General features: G+C 42.0%; 1 protein-coding gene across 1 annotated transcript; it reads left to right on the forward strand.

Moving 5' to 3' along the window:
* Window positions 1–2,672: 2,672 nt before the first annotated feature.
* On the forward strand, window positions 2,673–14,661 carry si:dkey-32e6.6 (extracellular matrix protein 2). Its single transcript, XM_056385161.1, has 9 exons — window positions 2,673–2,935; window positions 3,031–3,264; window positions 3,376–3,687; window positions 3,830–4,075; window positions 6,001–6,133; window positions 6,223–6,380; window positions 6,590–6,729; window positions 12,154–12,480; window positions 13,944–14,661. Exons 1-9 carry the CDS (start codon window positions 2,807–2,809, stop codon window positions 14,119–14,121), a joined length of 1,857 nt encoding a protein of 618 aa, XP_056241136.1. The 5' UTR covers window positions 2,673–2,806; the 3' UTR covers window positions 14,122–14,661.
* Window positions 14,662–15,192: the final 531 nt, after the last annotated feature.

Consider the following 15,192-nt stretch of genomic DNA (forward strand, 5'->3'; position numbering starts at 1 on the left):
TAGGTCAAAATTTCACTATGTCCAGTTTGTTTAAGACCAAATACTTCCAGCAGACTGAACTGTGAGCCACTTCAACAGCTCAGAGACATTCTGCCATCAAGACCAGGTGTGTGTTTTTGTCAGGGAGGTGGGGTCCGCGTCTTTTTGTTTAGAGGGGGTGTTGGGGAACCACGACTTGTATGTTCATCAGTTTGAATGAGTCTGTTTCTGGTTAAACAACCATAGCATGAATGGAAGAGAGGAATCTGCTGTCATTCTGATGAATTTTAAAATGTGTCTTTCTGCCACTTGTTCTCAACGGGACACAGCAGGACTACAAGATCATGAATTCCAGACACGTTTCCCAGAAGCCCCAGCTCTGCTCTGCCACGTTGGGGACTGAGCTTGTGGAATAAAGTTATTCATCTGTGTGTGTGTGTGTGTGTGTGTGTGTGTGTGTGTGTGTGTGAGAGAGAGAGAGAGAGAACAAGCTAAATGAAAATGGTGAATGTGGTAAATGTACTGCACACTGATGTTGGTGTTTAACTCAAAGCACCACTGTGCTCAAGTACATCTCACAGAGCTGCGAGCATGGTTGCAGACATTTAGTCTTGATTTAGTTTTACTGGATGTTTGCTACATGTGGCTTTTTTTACAAATAAGTGTCATAGATGTTATAGAGCTGGCAGCGGTCCGGCTGTCTGAGCCACGTTTATTTCTGAGTGAGAAAACAAGCTAGTAAAGTTGTCGTTATGGCAGAAATGGTACAATAGTTCACAGGAGGGCTGGTTAAGAAATATGTGCATCGTGTCTTAAACCAGTGTCACCAGGGAAGTTAAAGTATTTATATCGAATATCTCAGACTGGACTAACAGTCTCTACAGTGGAAATTGTTAATCCAGGGTGTGGTCAGACTGAGGTTGAGAAGGGCTTTGAATGTGGTCAGTGGATTACTGCATGTTCCTGTCAAGTTTGAAATGAATAGTCTTTGGACGACATCACTATTTACCTTGGAAGATCACATTAGGACCTCAGTGTTTAGTGTCAAGTTGTCCTGTGTGCCATTTGGAATATGTCTGGGTTCTGCTCTCGTCTCTGTCTCATCAGCTGATCTCCAGCTGCAGAAAAAACAAAACTACATGTGATGAAGAACTGAGGCATAAATCTCATCTGCTTTTCAAACAGCTGATACTGTAAATTAATCTCGCCACTCTCAGAAGCGGTTGTCTGGGACATAACAACGTCCATATACATGTCAACAGATTTACTGTGTGTGCGTGTGCGTGTGTGTGTGTGTGTGTGTGTGTGTGTGTGTGTGTGTGTGTGTGTGTGTGTGTGTGTGTGTGTGTGTGTGTGTGTGTGTGTGTGTGTGTGTGTGTGTGTGTGTGTGTGTGTGTGTGTGTGCCTGTGTGTGCGCCTGTGTGTGCGTGCGTGTGTGTGTGGTTGCTGAGTAAATAAAGAGGAGCTGTCAGCAGGTTGCAGCCCACAGTGAAAATCCCAGTTTGGCTCAACACTCTGCCAGTGGCACCTGCTTGGCGTGGCTCTGAGTGTGAGGATGCACACACACTCCACAGTACATGTACAGTATATATGTATGTACAGAATGTCGAGACGTCCTCATTGTTCACTTCTCAGAGGTTGTGTTTGTTTCATACATACATGCTAGTGGAGCTTAGCCAAACAAGGTTGACTCCGACCTGAACTGTCTACCAACCCCCGTCTCTTGTTGGAGAAGGTCCAAGATCACCATGCCTCCGATTCAGCCATGAGAAAAAAAAAACACAAAACTGACAGCGGATCACAAATTCATGGGTCAAACCACTCGACAATGTCCAGCTAGAATCTATCACAGGTGTATGAAACTCATTGTGTACCAGTTTCTATATTTTGCTCCCTGCCTGTCTCTTACCTCCTCCACAAACCTCTGTCGTTTCCACCTAGTGCTAGCAGACAGTTATGAAAGGGAGAGGAGACAAGGAGGAGCAGGGCGGGTCTGTGTATTTCATGCTACGATGAACAAGGTCCCTTATTTACAATGTTGAGTTTCTTTTTTTTTTTTTTTTTTTTTACCCCTCTGCCTCATAGATATTTCTTCCCATCCTCTCGCCCTTTCTTCATTTCTGCTTTCACTCTGAGAAGGGGGCATGTGCAATACATTTTAGTACTGCTTCAGGCTGAGTCACAACAGAGAAACTTTTCCACGGTTTTTCCTCCCAGTATTCAGAATCTGAAATTCTAGGGTTTTCTGGAGATTTATCCTTGTGTATCCATCCTCGCGTAAACTGTCACGTTAACTGCTACTCACAGTTTCTTTGGTTTGTCATAATCGTCTGTGCTTTCTGTGGATTTGCTTCTTCCCTGAAGATCTAAAGGTTTTGGATGCATTTTTTTTCAACTGATATCTTAAACTGAGTTTACATCCAGCAATGCAGACATCAAGGACGTGGATCATGTTCATTTGTCTGAGTGGCACAATTTTAATAGGACTATGCCTAAACGCTTGGCATGACGTGGATGTACACTTTGAAACTACTTCTGAGGCACCTGGTTTAGAAACAGCTGTAATTCTTCCACCAGGAACTGATACAACATCAGATACACAAGCTTCAAGTCCAACCCTTCCTGCTGGTAAGCTATTCTCTTGGATGCTCTTGGATAAAAAAAAAAAAATGTTTTAATAAATGAAAAAGTTATTCAGCTCATACACCAGATTGGAAAAAAAACACAAACCTTTTGATTAGGTTATGTCTGTAATTGCTTTTTTCTTCTTTCTTTTCTGCTTTGTTAATTGGATTTGGAAGAAGAGAGTGAGGATGAGCGTCTCCAAATGGAGGCAGAGGAGGAGATGGAGCACCAAAGAGCTGAGGTCAGAAAGGTGGAGGCTGGGAGGAGAAGGAGAGGTGCCGGGGGGAGGAGGAAACGTGCAGCTACAGTGGAGGCCAACGCGTATAGAATTGTATGGCTAGACGAACACAGAAATCCACTGTGTGAATACAGAAAATCATCTTTTCACTCTGGTTTGTAATGTTAGCGGCCTCTTGCTTGCTGTAGGCAGGGTTGGGGCAACCCCTGATGGGCTGGAGCAGGCGCGGGAGAGGAGAGGGGGGATCCAGCGCTCTCATGGCCGTGCTCAGGGAACTTCATGCTGAGAAGAGGAGGCTGATGGATGAAGGGAAAGCACAAGAGGAGGAGGAAGAGGAAGAAGAAGAGGATGATGATGACGATGATGATGATGATGATGATGACGATGATGATGATGACGATGAAGAAGAGGAGGAGGAAGAGGTTTTTTTTGTTGTTGTTTTTGTCCATTTCATCCAGTCGAGTTAATGAAATATTTTTTAAATACATTTATATATATATACATATTTTTTATTTTACAATTTTATGTTTCAGGAAGAGGAAGAAGAGGAGGAGGAGGAAGAAGAACAACAACAAGAGGAAGAAGAAGAAGAAGAAGAAGAAGAAGAGACAACTGAGGCTCCCACCAATCAAACTGTAACACAGAGCAGCTTTACAGCGTCTCCTCTGGACCAGTGTCAGACAGCTGACAGAGAAATCAGCTGCAGGGGCGTCGGCATGACTCACCTGCCAATCATTCACAACCTGGAGGCCACGAAGCTGGACGTGGCAGGTGTGTATATGTCCATGTTTTTTTTGTTTTGTTTTTTTAAAAAAAACATTTTTACATCTAGGCTTATTTCATATTAGCTGTTATGATCACTTTATTTAACTGGGAATATTATTAATATTAGTGAATTATTAACTGAAAACAGCAGGTTTATTTTGCTTCCAGTAAAGTTCCCTCACTGATTATATAATATTAATTACATGAGTGTCAAAACAAAAGTTCCAGCACAAGATATGTGAACATGACATGACCTCTGAGTCAAGTGAAGTCCCTTATCACGCTCCTGTCAAAAGACTTTACATCTATGATATCATACCATATATGATACCATGTGATTTATCTTTTACAGAGAACAACATCAGAAGCCTTGAGCCACAAGCTTTCTCTGGCATACAGAACCTTGACGAGCTGGACCTGAGCAAAAACGAACTGGACGATGAGTCGTTCAGCCAAAACCCCCTGTCTGTGAGTATCACTGCTCGCTTTAATACTCACCTGCAAATACACCACACCTATAAAGTTGTGTTATGTTGCATTATATTTTAGTTTATTTATTTATTTGATGGGGACGATGCAATTTAACATAGTTTCAAACCAGGGTATGAAACTAATGAGTTGCACAAAGAGTTTATAGCTATTTGCTAATTGTCGTCTCTTGTCCCTAGTTGGGCTTTTACATGTGTAATGGAATTAAAACAGTCAATAGCAAAAGCAGCACTAAACAGACGACGCAATTGATAACACGCTACAATTAGCTAAAAATACACACAAGAACAGTCTAAAAAGAGACAACAGCAGCACAACAAGCTACAAGTAGTCAAACAAAGACAGTTAACAATAGATACAATTGCCTAGAAATGACCACAGCTCTTGAGGGATGCCTGTTCTTGCTTTAAAACTCTATACTATAGAGTCTATAGTATTGCCTGGTCACAAGGGCACATGGTGTCATTGACGCAATGCACCCTAAACCAGGCCCATCCAAAATCATCTAACTGCAGAGCTGCTGCAGTGTCAGCAGAGTCGCTCCTGAAGTTCAAGTCCGACCTGCTCTACCTGCAGTCAGTGTGTTACAACTGTAGTTTTTTTAATATTATTTACTGTTCTTCGTGCATATGTGTTTTCTTTTATTTTATGTCAACTATTTTCTGATTAATACTGAGTGTCATTGTAGTTGTGTGAAGCGGGGGATCCCAGCCAAACTTTATTTGTCCAAAAAATAAATAAATAGGAGTGAGAGCCCAAAGGAAAATAAACAACAAACACAATGTTTCTGTTTACATTTACTCAGTGCAACATATTTGAACTGTAACTGTTATTGAAATGAGTTAACACAGGCTCACCTGTCTGATGTCATAAATAAAAACTTTATTTATTCAAGCTTTAAGGACAGAGAGAAAGAGGTAAAGCTAACCTTAAAGCTAAAACAGGATGATTTAGAGCCATAAGCTCAATTGTGTTTCTATTTTAAGCATTAGATTTGTGTGTCGAAGATCCACTGGAAGTTCGAGTGCCACAATAATGTTCAATTAGTGTCACAGCAAGTGTAAAACCTCAACACATGTGGTGCTGCTGCTATTATTTCCCTTTTCTGAAGGTGCTATAGGTTAACATGTCTCCAACCGATCTGATACTGACGTAAAAAAAAAAGTCCTTCTCACGGAGAATCTGCAGCCTGCTACTTGTGAATGGGTGAATCTGTGAGTTACAAGACAGTTTTATGAGTTACTTTGCATCTAATTAAAATAAAAAGCAGGCTGCATCCTGTATCATTACAGCAATAAAAGAGCACTGAAAATTGCATTAACTAATCCTTTCTAAGAATAACCCCTGGTCTAACCTCTAAATGACCACAGGCCAAACACAGATCCCGACCACACTGAGGCAGCCCACCACACTCTGACCAATCATTACGCACCAGCACTGACATACTCTCACAGTATTGGCTGGGATAAACCTGTTGGAAAACAGCTGCAGCCAATGATGTGGAGAATAAAAGGAAATTATATTTAGAGAATTTTTTTTTTTCTTTTTCTTCAATTTGTGCTCGCATCCCAGTAATGACAGAGGACTGATGGCCTGGCTAGAGGGATACTGCAAAAGATGCAGTCCACTGCTTTTACTTGACACACACCGACCACAGCAGCTTTCACTGGGGAGCCACACAGAGTGGCTTTACTAAAAATACAACATGATAGATGACATGGAAGAGATGCACAGATTTGACATTCTCTCATTTGGTGTATTTCTGTGAACTCTGTGATTGTGTTCTGCTGGGTAAATTGGGAGGGAAAATTATGGATTTTCAGAGAAGTAGCCTTTTTGTCTGTTTTATCTCTCTGGCCTGAGCATCCTCTTTTTTTTTTTTTTTTTTGCTGCGTGTCATGCAGAACTTGACCTTTCTGAGGAAACTGAACCTAGATGGCAACCAGCTCACCCGGATCCCAGCACTGCCGCCATCTCTCGAGGAGCTCAAGATCAACAACAATAAGCTTAGTGCACTCACCCCCCACTGTTTCAAAGGTAGGAGTTGTGTCTGTGTACATCACAGAGGAAAAAAGAAGAAAAAAACGTCTTAAATACTGATGGTGATATTTATTATCCCCCTCTAGGGCTGATGAACCTGTTGAAACTGCAGCTGAAGGAGAATACTCTTCATGAGGGCAGTGTGTCATCATTAGCCTTCAAACCTCTAGAGAAGCTTGTGAACCTCCAGCTGGACAAAAACCGCTTCCGTTCCCTCCCTCAGGGCCTTCCTCCCTCTCTTCAGGTGCACTGATATAACTTTCACTCAAATCCTTTAGGGATAATCCTCCCGCTTAAAATGTTAGGATCAACTATAGCCTGCCGGGACTCTCTATAATTGTACTCAGGGTCAATTCATAGAGCCAGATACTGATACGAGGACGAGAGCTATGACACCTTGATGCACAAAATCCCAAATCTGTCTCTCTTTTTTTCTTTTTTGTTTTTGCACAGGAGCTGGAAATGAATGAAAATCAGATTGAGGAGGTACCAGAAAAGGCACTGAGGGGCTGCGTTCATTTGAGGCTGATGAACCTGAGTCACAACCTGCTGCATGAGCAAGGCATCGGTGAACGAGCCTGGACCGGTCTCAAGTATGTCAGTCCATCCATCCTGAACTATTCTAAAAAGATTGATAATGTTCTGCAGTCCCTGTATCAGCCACAAGAGGGTAGACTGGTGTTATTTGGGAGTCTGAACACCTTTGTTATGATTTTTGATGTTTAAGTGATTATCAGTTGATGATTGTGGCACTTGAAATAGCAGATTCCCATCAAAAGCTGATCAGATAACTTACTATTTGTGTTATTAATATCAATATATGCATCTGACGCAATGATTCACACACAATCACGATGCACGTCAACAGTCTCACACCAAATCCGGGTCAGTACTTTTAGCTCCTTTAGCATGTCTGGCATCAATATGAATATCTTTGGCTGACGTTCTGACTGATGCACAGACAGGCAGACATTCTTCTTTTATTTTCCTCCTCTTCTTTCTCTCTCTCTCACTCTCTTTCTCTCTCTCTCTCTCTCACACATGCATGCACACATATCACAGAAGTTATGACAGCTGACCTTGTGTATTTAGATGAGCAGACGTGTGAAGGAGAGCTTGAGGGGAATGGTGTGCCTGTACGTGTGTGTCTGTTTATGGCTAGATGGTGTGTGTGTGTGTGTGTGTGTGTGTGTGTGTGTGTGTGTGTGTGTGTGTGGGTGTGTGGGTGTGTGTGTGTGTGTGCGTATGTGTTGTTTAAATATAGTGAATTCCAGTGGATTTTTCTTTGCTCCCTGGGATCCTTGCGAACCACAGCAGGAGCTCCGGGAAAAACTGCGGAAAAGAAAATGCAAAAGAGAGAATAAAAGAACGGGAAAGTGCAACTGGAGAGACTTTGGATTGCACTGATATGACTGAATGGTTATGTACAAGAGAAAGTACTATAGAAATCTAAGTTGAGAAAATATATTCAGGGGAAATTTGACTGAAAAAAAATCTTGTAATATCAGATGGAAAAAAAAAAACCTTGTCCTAAAGGGGATAGAAAGGTGACTTTTCAGTGGAGACCATTTTACCTGGCTTCACTCCAAGCTTTCATTTGACTTCTGACTCAAGTATATTTGACGCCTGACATTTGACCTCATTAGTGGGGAGAGCAGCAGCGTTCCCATTGGCACTCCAGGCTTATTAGCTTCCTTTAAAAGCGTCCTTCGCCACTGAATAGACAGCAGAGTGTGAACAAATCCAACTCACACTGCAGGAGAACATACCTTAAAGGGCAAAGATCAATAGCGAGACTCGAGTGACATATTACCTCCTTCTAGTTGGATTATATCTTATTCTGCGGATAATGATTAAATCCATGTTGAACGGCTTGTGGAGAAATGTCTTCATCGTGTAGCAGAGGTGTGTGGAAAATTAGACAGAAAAAGGGAGCAACAGAATGAAAAGTAAATTGCTTAATGACAAAATAAAGCGCAGTGTGCTGGTTGTGGTTAGTGGAACGCCTCTGTTCCATGTCATGAAGTCAGTGTTATTGTTGCCTCGTGCTGGGCTTTAGGGATTGGAGGCCTGAGTGGAGGATACAGGAGGTTACAAGAGGCTGGGGAGTGCAGCTTGGACCTGGGCTCTGTCTCTTACAGACCAGGCTGTCTGCCAGCATCTCACCTCATTATGTACCTTGTTAATACTGTGCATGTAAACTCTGATCAGTTCGTGTATTATAACCTAATATTTTAGCTTTAGTCTCTGTTTCCCAGATCCCATGGTTTTATTTTTTAAACTTGTCCCAGCTCTGTCTTTACTTTGTGTTCCTCTGGTTGTGTTTACAGTTGCTGTCAATGTGTGGACATCATTCAAACATACAAAACACACACACATGCTTTACAGCCAGTGGCGGAAAATAACTGGGCATATTTTTTTCAAGTGCTGTACTTGAGAAAATACCATACTTGGGTTCTTGTACTGTACTTTACTGTAGTATTACCATTATATAGTACTCCATATTTTTCAGAGGGATTTATTGTACTTTTTACTCTGATAATATTCTTTTACTTTTACTTAAAATGTTGCATGCATGAATCCTGCTTATGCTGTGTTTTTGCTACTTTTACTCAAGTAAAGCATCTGAATACTTCTTTCACCTCGGTTTACCCGCGTGTGTTCAGGTACACGTGCGTTACATAACCCGAATCTGTAGTAGTATACAATTAATGCTGTAGCTCTAGGAGCCAAGTTGCCTCTCCTTAGGGGCACGGCTATCAGCTTTCATTGTTGAACACAAAGATGTGCGCATGCACACACACACACACACACGCACATGTACGCACGCACGCATGCCTTATCACCATCTTCTCCTGGCTCTTTAGGAACCTGTCATCTCAACTGAGTCTTAAATGCTTCCATATTCACTCTTCTCGTAGTCGCTCAAAACTTAAACGCTGACTTCAAACACATGTTCTATGACAGCACGGAACATGCTTTAAATTACTCTCAATGATTAAAGCTACATAAACATCGATCATTCCAAAAGTCCAGAATAATTATATTTTATGGGTAATATGTTTTAAATTACATTATTTAATTCATGCCGTCAAGTGTTTTTATTGGGAAAGTGATTCCAATCTGGATTTTCTCGACTGTTGTGCAGCTTAACGTAACAGCCTTGTAAACGTGTCATTAACTTATAAAATATCCAGTAAAACTTTGCTGGTAGTATTAATTAAGACGTGACAGAGTAATGGTGTGTCAGTTTGTTTGATTTCATGTTTAAACAGAAAACAATTTTGTGCTGATCAAATTATATAACTTTTTTCCCACTTGGTTTTCATTAGATGAGTCATTTTGACAGAGAGGCTGTCGGTGGAGAGGATCTCCATTTAGATTTACCATCGCTGCAGGCTGAGGCTGACTGCATGGAGGCGCAGGTTCAGTGATCATTACATTAAAATTGTGCGTGTCGTCTTATGTTCTGACGTGTCTGAGCCTGATAGGTCTTGCAAATGGAGGTTTTTTTTTTTGTTTTTTTTTTACCTTTGGACCGGCGCAAATTGGTTTCATAATAAGCTTACATAAATGAGAAAACAAGCTCACATGCACACACCACCACACACACACAAAAAACCACCAGTTATGCCAAAGCATCACCCTCATGTCAAGTGAAAACCTCTGACTTTGATTTAAGTGATCTTTGGTTTACTTTTAAAGGTTTCCTGTTTGGCTACAAACACATTATATTGGGAGTGGAAGCCTTTTCAATCTGACACAACAGTTTGTAGGTTAACTACGCAGGCATGCATATACTCACAGTGGATGAACAGTATACAGTGCTGCCTCAGTAAATTATTCAAGTCTTATTCAGTTTAAATGAATCCAAATGTGCTTCAGACTCTATTTAACAGATGTGAGAAATGGCCTAAAATACTTCCAGATATCAGCCTACATTAATAAATTCAGTGCACACAGAAGCCTGCGCCAAAAAATGACAAGATAAGCCACACTCTGCCATCATCTGTCCATCATACCGTTTTTTTTGTTTTTTTTATGTCAAGTGTTGGTCTGTGTATCCTCACTGGTGCAGCCGCTCTTGCCTGGCTACATAACTTATCCTGGTGAGGTTTCCAAAGTGTGTAAGCCATGCAGTGTGTAGTGCTGGCACGGTGGGCTCGGCACAGACGGAGCTGTATCGTATTTGTGCAAATGTGTTCAGGAGCATGAGACAAACCCCTCTGTGTGCTGGTTTCCATTGGAACCCAATATCCTGAAGATAAGCAGACCAGATCAGCTTGATTACTGCTCACCATGCTTTGCATAAAAACATGGACACACACACACATACACACACACACACACGCACACACACACACACAGTCATGCACACAAAAACCATTGGGTTTGTGTAATAGCTGTTTTTCGTCTCCATAATTTTTTTTTTTTTTTTGGAAATTAAGCAATAAATTAATCTTTGGAAAGAAAACTTCTGAATATATAGTATGCTGAGTGTCTATTTGTGAATTTTGCATTCTAAAATGCATATATTTCTGTTTGTACATACATGTTCTCTGTGCGTCTTTCTGTCTACACGCGTGTTTGTTCATCCGTGTTTGTGTGTTAGTGTTTCTTCTTCGCATCCTGTCGCAGGAACATGGGCGTGCGCGTGTGTTGGGGTATGTGTGTGTGTTTGTGCGCATCTGTGTAGGTGCCAGTGGGTGGGAGTGTAGAGGGTGGAGGACTCTGAGAGGAGAGGACTGTGTGTCCCTCTTCTCATTAATACCATGTGGAGCTCTAAGCAGCAGCGGACTGCCGCTGAGCTTCCTGGCAAAGATTTAGAATACAAATCAACAGCACACAACTGGTCTAAACTGGTACTGAGATAATATTTTAGGGTTTAAATTTTCAAGCAGAAACACATTTTTCACAGCAGTCCATGATTGCTACAATCCTAATAGGTAAAACGAAAGGCCCGCTGCTTGTTCAGTGAGTGTTGGCTCATGTGTTTGTGTTTTGGGTTAAAACTCATTCCCCTGTGTCTTAACTTTGTTTTCAGTGAAACATTTATGGTTGTATTGATGTGGTGTTATATTATGCTGAGCAGAGAGGCATGTAGCTAACCTCGGGTTTCAGTGGACCTTGTTTGACCAAACAGAGAGAGGAAGGACTAATGCTGACCATAACCTTTCCTGTGACTCTGAGAAATGATCAGAATGAGCTCAGTATACCAACATGTTAAGCCCTTGTTATTGTCTCACATTATCTATCTCATGGAGGTTGTGACCCCCCACAGAAACAGCAGTGATGGATGTAACCTGGGAGTTACCGCAGAGGGTTTACTGTAAGTCACTCTGACTAGTAGCAGACATGCTGAGGCGCTGAACATCAGTCAGTCAGATGTCAATCCAAGTGTCTCCCACATCCATAATCCTCCACTGTCTTTGGTCTCTCATTGGTCTTCATTGAACATGAATGTGTGGTCATTGGCTGGCCACCTGAGAATGTTCTGAGCCCATTGGCTCTTTGGTGTGGTCTGTGAGTGGCGGAAGAACAGGAAATGAGGTTCCTCTCCTGCTGTGAGCTGCGCTGTAAACTCACAACAGCTGTGTGGGATCTTCGAACTAAAACACTGAACCCTTGTGCTGCATCTTCGCTTCAGACCCCTGAGATCTGGTCCTTCTTGTCTATGGCTGTTCGTTCTTTGTGCCGCAAACCAAACATTTGCATGCCCCTTATCAGCCACTTAGCCACAAATTCCCCCTCAAATTGCCATGCTCTCCTACAGTGCGCCCCTCAGGCCCCATTATTTTCTCCCCTGCTGCTTCCCATGTCTTCCTCGCAGCTTAGACTCCCACTCCGCGCTCTTGCCTCCATAACAGCGCTATGCGGGAGTCCAGCAACTATAAAGTATGAGGTTCTGCAGTGAAAAGCCTTGGAATCAGACTGGCAGCTGCTGGCAGAGCGAACAATGTCTTCTTATACATATCTGACTGAGAGTCATGATTCTTCTGTGTCTCTCTTCTCCTCAGGTCCCTGGAAACCTTGGACCTGTCCTACAACCAGTTCACCTCTGTCCCAATGAATCTGCCTCGTCCTCTGCGTAAACTGACTCTCCAGCACAACAAAATCAGTCACATCCCCTCCTCCACGTTCCGTCACCTGCGGCCCGGCCTACATTCCCTCCATCTGTCCCACAATGAATTGAGCAATGAGGGTATTGGGCCGGTCTCGTTCGTTGGAACATACCGCTCACTGGTAGAGCTCCTATTGGACAACAATCATCTGTGGGAGGTTCCTCGCCGCGTTCGACAGTTTAAGAACCTGCAGGTGCTGAGATTGGACAACAACAAGATCAGGTAGAGCCACACTAACCATGAAGTCAGTGTGTTCATCATGCAAGGATAGTCAGTGCTAGTGCAGCTCCCTGTTGAAATTCCCTCTAAGGAAAGCAGTAAAGAAGGATATTGTGGCATATTTAGCCATTCATTCGAACAAGTTTATTCAAACCGACATTTGAACAACAGTCCGGTTCAGCATTGGGATTAAGACGGCGACTGTTGTTGTCACAGCAATTTTTTTAATATTCTGTGAACAGACACAGTTTCTCCTTTGATTGAACACAGTAACACTGGAGACCAAAGCAAAAATTATGATTTACATGACCTCATGTTTGTTATCGTCGTCAGTAGCCAAACTTGATGAGTGTACTGTACTTGGCAAAAGTCAGTGGCTAGGCTGCACGACTGTAGAGAATTGTTAGCAGGTTGATTTCCTCACTTGGCAAATGAAATTTCCTGTAGTGATGCAAGAACCAATGCTCGGCTGAAATGAACATGGAATGTTTTGTCTTGTTCCTGTTTGAAAGACAAAGAACCAGAAGTCATTTTAAAATGTGAACTTGCAGGATACCCAGGAATTCCCTTTACATATTTATTGAAATCCATAATTCTGCTGAAAGATGCTTTGATAGACGAGTAATGGAGAGCACCATTTCAAAGAAACATATGTGCTGAACTTATACAACTTGATCTTCTTCTTTGTGCATTTGGGGGAAGCAGAAAAAATGGCAGTTGTGGTCTGAAGGTGCAGGATTCAGACTCTTTTTGGTCTCTTGTCCCCCTCAGCCCTGTCAGATCAACTCAGTTACTCCTTCATCAACACCACCCATGATCTTCCATATGTTTTAATTTAAACTGATTTTAAACTGGATGTTGTTCAATGCTACTAATTACATATAAAATGACATTGTTAGAATAATCTTTTCCATACGATTAAACTGTTAGAGTTTAGGTGGGTTTGAGGCAGTTGGATGTTTTATCCATTACTTTCAGCTTATTTTGTCCACCATTTATTAAACTTTAAGCTACTTATTTAAAGGTATAATATGTAACTTTCTCACATTAAAATGTTTGAAAATGACAAGTTATACATATATATATATATATATATATATATATATGTTTATCCAGTTTTAAGCCACATTTTTATGATACTTATTAAAACATTTTGTTCATTTTCAACTATCTATCATTTAGCTGACTGTTCACACATCTCTGCTTGCTTGCTAACTACACTTCATTCATTCTCAATCACAACATATAATTCTTAGGTCCTACAGCTGATTGAATATGTGAATTAAAATAAAATCTAATTGTAATTTCTATTTTTTTTTAATTAGTTGAGCTACATTTTTTCCGTGTACCCCGTGGCAACAGCAGTAGCTCCTGTGGTACACGTGCTCCTGGTCGGGAGTCACTGAAGTACAGGATTCAGTTTGCAGCGCATCTAAATTTAAGTGTCGTGTATGTTGTGGTTTCAGGCTGGTGAAGCAGTGGGGAGTGTGCCACCCTCGTAACTCTGGCTCCACCTTGGCCTCGGTTCACTTGGAAAATAATTTGCTGGAAGTGGAGAAGATTCCTCCAAATGCCTTCTCCTGTCTCACTGACGCCCAGGGACTGGTCCTCTATCCACAGCAGAGCAGCGCATACGACCAATAGGCTGCACGGATCATCATCATGATGTGCAGCTACACACGTCCCTCTGGGGGTTTTCTGTAACCTTCTTTTTCCTCTGATGCTCATATCATTTGTGCATCATAATCATCATCCTAGAGTCAGGCAGGGTTTGCAGAAAAATAGCTTTATCACGTAGTTTGCTTGGGGACTCAGAGTTTTCATTTCAACATCACCAAACCCATCGTCTTCTCTCACATCTCACCTTTGATTAGGAAAATGACTGTAATGTTTTGGTATGTATTGAAGCTAAAGTGTAATTTACACAGTAATGGAACTGTCTGTTGGAAATTGTCTTGGTTGTGTAAAAGGATAATACATTACATTTGAATCAGGATTTGCTCAAAAAAAACAGGTCTTACTCTTTTTCATTCTTTTCATTCAAGTATGTAATACTTTGAGAATATGTTGACTGAAGAGGATTAACCGAGGTCTCTAGTTTGAGTCTGCGGTTTTTCCAGGACTTACAGAAAGAGCCTTTGTTCCTTGTAAGTGGAAATAAAAGGGGAAATCTTGGGACTGCGGCATGGGGGTCCCTGAGAAAAAGTGAAAATGTGTGGTGACACAGTGTGAACCTAAGGAGCCCATTAGAAAGGAAAATATAAACATCATGCAGGTTTTCTATGACCAGATGAGCTCCAACATAAACATCTACCACCAGCCGCTCAGCGAAAACACATCGGGTCACTCTGACTGCAAGCGGGGCCCCCCAGTCAGAGCCTCCAAACGACGTCATACGCTATAGGATTGTGTACGGTAATTGGGGTGGCAAGTATGTGTGCGTGAGAGGAGAGGGGCAGCCCATTGCACGGGTAGGCAGTGGCTGAGTCAGGAGAAAGGTGACGAACATGTTGGGGCAGAGTGGAGCTGAGGGGACAAACAACGAGCTCACTTTTAAGCCACAATGCAGCGATTGTTCTCGGAGAGTCTCTAAGCTGATCAGTGAAAGATGAGACGAGTAGCGGTTCATGTCTAGTGGGGTCCAATAAGACGTGGCTAGGAGACGGAGAGAAAAAGGAGATTTAAAACAGAGAGGAAGGCAGAGAGCTGGAGCAC

Source organism: Seriola aureovittata, chromosome 9, assembly GCF_021018895.1.
Source record: "Seriola aureovittata isolate HTS-2021-v1 ecotype China chromosome 9, ASM2101889v1, whole genome shotgun sequence".
NCBI classification, from domain to species: Eukaryota; Metazoa; Chordata; class Actinopteri; order Carangiformes; family Carangidae; genus Seriola; species Seriola aureovittata.

Bases quoted from the DNA above. Each gene is read 5' to 3' on its own strand.
- si:dkey-32e6.6 (XM_056385161.1), top strand. From the start codon at position 2,807: ATGGAGGCAGAGGAGGAGATGGAGCACCAAAGAGCTGAGGTCAGAAAG. The intron at 3,265-3,375 runs GTTTTTTTTGTT...TTTATGTTTCAG, and splicing joins AAGAAGAGGAGGAGGAAGAG to GAAGAGGAAGAAGAGGAGGA. The intron at 6,381-6,589 runs GTGCACTGATAT...GTTTTTGCACAG, and splicing joins GCCTTCCTCCCTCTCTTCAG to GAGCTGGAAATGAATGAAAA.